General features: G+C 58.7%; 1 protein-coding gene across 1 annotated transcript in view; it reads left to right on the top strand.

The window, feature by feature from the left end:
• NECTIN1 (nectin cell adhesion molecule 1) overlaps positions 1-748 on the top strand; it is an 89583-nt gene extending 88835 nt beyond the window's left edge. Inside the window, exons 7-8 of the mRNA XM_029208436.1 lie at positions 27-102; positions 611-748. Coding sequence (XP_029064269.1) covers positions 27-102; positions 611-748 — 214 coding nt within the window. The remainder of the gene's footprint in view (positions 1-26; positions 103-610) is intronic.
• Positions 749-6000: the final 5252 nt, after the last annotated feature.

The raw sequence follows: 6000 nt of genomic DNA on the forward strand, positions 1-6000 counted from the left end.
ATGTGAGCCTCATTCTGTTCCCCCAGGACTACCCTGCCCTTCGCCCAGAAGCTGGAGCCTTCTCCCAACAGGCAGAGCCACCTTGCACCTGAGGACATCCAGGTGGGCCTGGGTCACTCGAGTGAGGGAGGGGGTTGAAAAAATGGGAGAGGGGCTCAGGGCAGGGGCCCAACCTGAAGGCAGAGCCCTCCCAACTCCATGAACTCCTGGACAGTCCCAAGTGCACCACTAGCCCTGGCCAGTTCCAACAAGGCCAGCTCCAGGCTAGAGACCGTCGTCGGGGCTTTTCCCTCCTCTACCCTGAGAAATGACACACTAGGACCCTTCCTACCCAGGGCCCCCCCCCCCCGCCCCCGAGGCGAACCTCTTTCTCCACCTCTCAGATCATTCATTTTAAAATAACCATTGATGCGTGGCCCCGGGCTGGTCAGAAAGAGCCTGCAAAGCCAACGGCTCAGGCTGCCCTGTGCCTCCCAGATGTCGCCAAAGTGGTGAATGCAGGATGGGGGCACATGGGAACCTAGGAGGGGAATCCACGTCCCTCCAGGAGGGCCGCCTGGAGCAGGCCCGTGCAAGAGTCCGTGCAGCCGCTCAGCCCCTTCTCTTCCAGATCCTTCGCCTGGAGCCTGGGAAGCAGCATCCACAGCAGGAAGAGGAAGAACTGCAGAAGCTGCCTGCCCAGCCCCCCTACTATGATCTGCGGGCCTCCCCTCCCTACTGCCCCTTGGTAAGGACCTCTGAACCTTGAGGATGCTGTCCCCAACCCAGCTCCACCCGGCCTGGCCACAAGCCCAGCTGCCTGAGAGAGCAGGGGGTCAGAGGAGGCTGAGGAGACTGGACAGGGAGGGCACAGGACAGCCCCCCGCAGCGGGGGGAGGACCCTCCTTGTCCCACCACCACAGGCACTGTGACGACCAGGGCAGGAGGGTGGGGTTTCCAGCGAGGGCAGAGCCCCAACCTGATGCGCAGCTCTCCCTCCCCCAGCCCCGCCCCCTGGCTCGGTACCCTGCACCCCAGTCCCTGGACCTGCCAACGACCACCAGAAAGCCAGCCCCAGCCCCTGCTCATGGTCCCACTCCCAGCCGCTCGGAGGGCCGGCGTCCACTTGAACGGCTGCCACCTCTGCCCAGAGCCCACTCCTTTCAGCGGACTTGGGGCCAGGGCAGTACCCATACAGTGCCAGCCCAGAGACCCAGGCCAGACCTGGGTCTGGGCCCAAAGATAACACGCTCTCTCCTGGCACTAGGGGGAGAGCCAGGTCATGGTCTCCACAGCTTAGCCATCCTCCCTCTCGGTTGGAGGTGGCAAAGTGAGCCCGTCTTGAGAAAAGTGAGAAAGCACTTTATCCCCAGGCCTGAAAGTGGGTAAGGTAGGAGGCAGTGCGGAGACCCCAATGTTTCCAGAAAAGAGAAAGTTATTCCCCCTCAGGATTCTCCAAATCAGCCTTCCCCTTCCTCAGCGCAGCCCCGAGTTAGGAGTCAGTAACCTTGTCAGAGCCCTGGGTGAAAAGAGAAAGCGGGCGAGAGAAGAAAAAAAACAGGAAAGGGCAGGCAGGGGGCCTGAGGCCTGGGGGAGAGGGAAGATGATGGAAGGGAGTGATTTGGAAAGTCATGGAAGACTCCAGCGGGATCTCCTGAGGAGTGGGCCCAGGCTCGGCATAAAAATCGCCGTGATGTAATGGGACAGCTGCAGCTGGCCCTAATCCCCACTAACGACTTCTCGGCCCTGCTCTCTGACTGCTGCCCCCTCCGCCTGGCATGCACAGCCCTCCCTGGGGGCACGGCGGGAACCAGGCCAAGCCTGGCAGCTCCAGCTCCAGGACAGCCCCCGCCCACCACCATGACCCCTCCTCCCCCTCTTCTCTTTCATACAAGCCCCAGACCCCAGCACGTGGCTCTGACCCTGTCCCCTCCCTGATAGCCTTGCCTCCCCAGGTTCTGCCATATTGGATTGACAGAAACCCCAAATGAGTTGAAGCATTTGAGACACAAGATGACTACTTGGGACGAAGAGCAGAGTGGGCTAGTGCCCACCCACCTCGCCACGGGCAGGAGGGGCTAGGTGATGGGCACACTCTGTGTCCTGAACCCAGAGGCCACGGGATTAGGGCATCAAGGTGGATGGACGCTTGTGAGAATGGCCTGTGGGGTGGTGTACGGAGGTCAACTCCGGCATCCTGGGGAGGCGCTGATGTTGTTGCCAAGAGAAGTGTAATTCCTTTTGGCTTACAGAGCAATTAGCGGGCCAGGAGAGGATTTATCCCCAGCACTCAGGTTTGTTGGCAGTGCAGCTTGTATACAAGTCACATTATTGATGATGTCATCAATTCTCCTTCCCAAAAAGTAGTGAGAGGGAGCCAGGCAGAGAACATGCACCATTCACCGAGGCAGGGCTCCAGAGGGGAGGCGGCAGGGGTCTGGGGGGCCAGCAACCAGAGGCTCATCCCAGCCCAGTGGCCCCAGCCTGGGTGGCCCAGGCCCCATGCTTCCCACACACACCAGGGCACTAAGCAAGGCGTGACCCTCCCCTCAATTTCCGTCGAGGTTTCTGGGCTAAGAGTCCGCTCAGGTGGCAGGTACCATTTGAAGAGCTGGCTGGCTCAGGACTAGATCTCAGGGAGGACTTTCAGAGTCTCCAAAGTAGATGTCTCGAAGTGGTGGGAGGAAGAAGCACTGCCTTACCTTTAAGGAGAGGGGCTTTCATCTCCTCAGTCTTGTGAGGATGGACAACCCAGGCTAGAAGCAGAAGACTGGATGCAACGACATTTGGAGGGATGGAGTTCTGAAGCTTTTGTGTTGGTTCAGGTCCCCCAAGAAGGAGACGCCAAGATGGAATCAGACACACAGAGTCATTGGGGGGGACACCGGCGAAGGATCAAGGAGGGAGGAGAAGTAGACAGGGAGAGGGGGAAGGAAGGAAGGTTGAGTAGGAAGAGTCTCGAACGGCCACACACTCTACAGAAGCTCTGGGCAGGCCACAGAGAGCCCTTGAGCCACAGCTGCCATTAGAGGAGCCCCGCATCCCGCAGGGATGAGCTGCACAAGGTCCCCATCACATTCCGTCATTGGTGGGAGCAGCCTGGGGAAGTGTGGGTGCAGCAGAAACGCTGAGGTGGATCCAGAGGGGTGGCAGCTCGCTGCTCACAGCAGAAATCTAAGTCGTGTGTGTCCACAGCTGCCACGGGTCACCCTGGCACCCCGGGGATCTCCACCTCCATGATTCCGGGGCCTCTCTTCCTGAGGGTGTAGCCCCTATTGCTCCAGTAGATCTCAGGGCCACAACTGTGCACATCCTCTCCTTCCCGAAACCGTTCTAAATTCCCCTCGCTCAGCTGCCACCTGCCTTCATTCCTGAGGCGTCTGAGCCCTCGATGATGACACCCTTCGCAGGCCAGGGCTGTTGCATGTGTCCGTTCACAGCTAAAGCAGAAAAGGCCCAAGTCATCACCCATGCCTGTCACATAGCCCTCCCCGCCTCATGTGTGACAGCAGGCTGACCTCCTCCTGCCCTTCAGGGCCAGTTACACCTGCCAAGATGTGACTCCTTGCCTGCTGGCCTGGAACACAAGGAGTCCAAGTGTGCCCAGCAGAGCCCAGAGGGGCAGGGATGGGAAGCACACCATCCCCACACTGGGTCATTGGGAGTGATGGTGAGTGGGGTCACACCTGTTTTCATCCCTTGTAGTCTTCCTGTTCGGGCCACAGCGCCATGTAGAGGCCTCCCAGAGTACTGCCACCGAGCTGGCATTTCAGCAGGCATTGGGAGCTACAGTGGGGCTGCCGCGTGATGGAGCCTGTGGTGGTCGACAGTGATCCTCTAGCACCCTGTACGGCCAGACTGAGGAATTAAATGGAGACAAGACAGGGACCCCCACCCCTGCGTCCTTTAGGGCTCGACGACGACACTGATCTCTCCCCGACCTCGGGTACTATATCACTTTTGATTTACTCTCTTGGTGGGTGGGGGCAGTCGCAGAGGTCTCCACTTGGCCCTTGGCCCGCAGACCATGGACTTATTGTGGTGTCAGCATGTCAATTCCACTTCTGCACTGGGGAATGCCGTATCCCCAGCAGTGAATTTGCCCTGTTCTCTGTGGTCCTTGCCAGGCTGTTGAATCCCATATCCTGAGAAAGTGCCCTGCAGGTCAATGCAGTCTTGCTTATCCCCCCAAATCCCACCCAGGAATGCTCGCCTGGCTTCTGCTGGAACGTGCTAGAAGTGTGTGCCACTCCTTGCTCCTTGGGTGTAATCTCTCCTCCTCATCAGGTCCCGCTGTCCCCAGCTTAGTTATTAGCCTGGCAGCCAGGAACACAGGTAGAGGCAGCTCTCAAGGGGGGCACCTCTAGCCCTGCAGGGCAAGCCTGGAATGGTGTTAGCCCTTATAGGGGAAGGCTGGGCACCTCCATGTGCTCTGAGGGACACATCCTCCGGCAGGGTGGGGGGCTTCTATCCATTTATCCGCAACACAGTTTCAGAGTTGCAGATTTTTCCAGCTGGAGCTCGCACTTAGCATAACAAAGCCGGCGTGCCTGCGCATCTCTGGAGCCCTGTGATTCCCGCTCTCAAATCCTACATCTGCTCCGCCGCTGTGTCCACTGCTCCACAGCAGGAGGAGACGGGGCCTCTGTGTAAGCTACCTGAGAGGGTCTCTAGCTCTCACATTGAGTCTTTAACGGTCAATGGCCCTCAGTTTCTCATGAACCCTCTGTAAGTGCCAACATCACTAAATAATAACCAGCCAACTCTGCTGCCTCTCCAGCGTCACTTCCCGGGCATCTCAAAGCCTGATTCACTGTGCCTGAGAGAGCGTTCCCCTCCACCATGATGTCCTCCCAGGCCCCCGCTGGTGGAAGCTTCACCACTGGGCTGCCACACTGTACCAGGGACTCTCCGGGCCCTACTTTCCACTCAAGGTGGGGCCTCCTTGCTGCAAGGCAGTGAGTGAGCCAGGCCCAAATCTCCACTTTCCCTTTTGCATCTATTTTCTCAGACCACTCCTAGTACCACTTTTGATCATCCGAGGCCTCCAAGAAGAGACAGCAAGACAAGATTTGATGTACAAGAGCTTCATTGGGGGAAACACCTGTGACAGATAAAGGGGAGGGGACAGGAGAAGGCGGGGCAGGCTTCTGACCTCCACACAGGTCTGGCCCTGAGAAAGGAGAGGGGAAGGAAGGAGGGGCCTCAGACTTCAGCTCAGCTCTGGGAAGCTTGCCCCGGGCCAAAGGGGAGTCCTCAGGCCAGCCTCAGAGGAGTCCTGCCTCTCAGGAATGGGTCTCCACTAGGACAGCCATGCTCAGTCACTGGAGGGAGGAGCCAGGGGACATGAGGCCTCTGCAAATGCCATGGTGGATCCAGCCAGGCGGCAGCTGGGTTGTTGTTCAGCCACGCTCCCCACAGCAGATCTGAGCGTTGCGTTTCCATGGCTGCTCCAATGACAAAGCGGGGAGTATGGGAACTCCAGGGCAGGAATGACCTTGGGATGGAATTGATGGTTGAGTTTGCCAGGGGCCAACTCAGGGTGAGACTTCTACCAGTTCCCCAAACTTATACCAAGAGGTGTGTACCTTCTGGGATGAGATGGGGAGCAGGGCCTGAGAAAGGCTGGTGCCTGGGGCCAGAGACACACCTGGCCTACAGGGTGCTGACTCCCTGACCTGTCGCCGAAGTTTCCCCCAGTCCAAGCAGGAGTCTCAGGGCACTCCTCCCTTGCCTCTTTGAGATGGATTCTTTTAAGACAGAAGGCAAAGTGCCAGGGCTTCCAGGGCAGCCCCTCCTGCCCTGGAGAACTCCCCTCCACCCACCTGCATGAGATGGTCCCAAAGCACCTTTGCCATCACCCCATAATCTCCCAGGCCTCTGTGGGGATCAGAGCCAAGTCTGCTCCATACAGATGGCCCTCAGTTGGGAAGGACCCATGGAGAGAAGTTACTGGGCCCACTGCTGGTGGTCTCGCAGCAGACAGCCTCGGTGGGAATCCCCCTGAGGGGTCCCTGCCTG

Source organism: Monodon monoceros, unplaced genomic scaffold, assembly GCF_005190385.1.
Source record: "Monodon monoceros isolate NGI ecotype Baffin Bay Population unplaced genomic scaffold, NGI_Narwhal_1 Super_Scaffold_7, whole genome shotgun sequence".
NCBI classification, from domain to species: Eukaryota; Metazoa; Chordata; class Mammalia; order Artiodactyla; family Monodontidae; genus Monodon; species Monodon monoceros.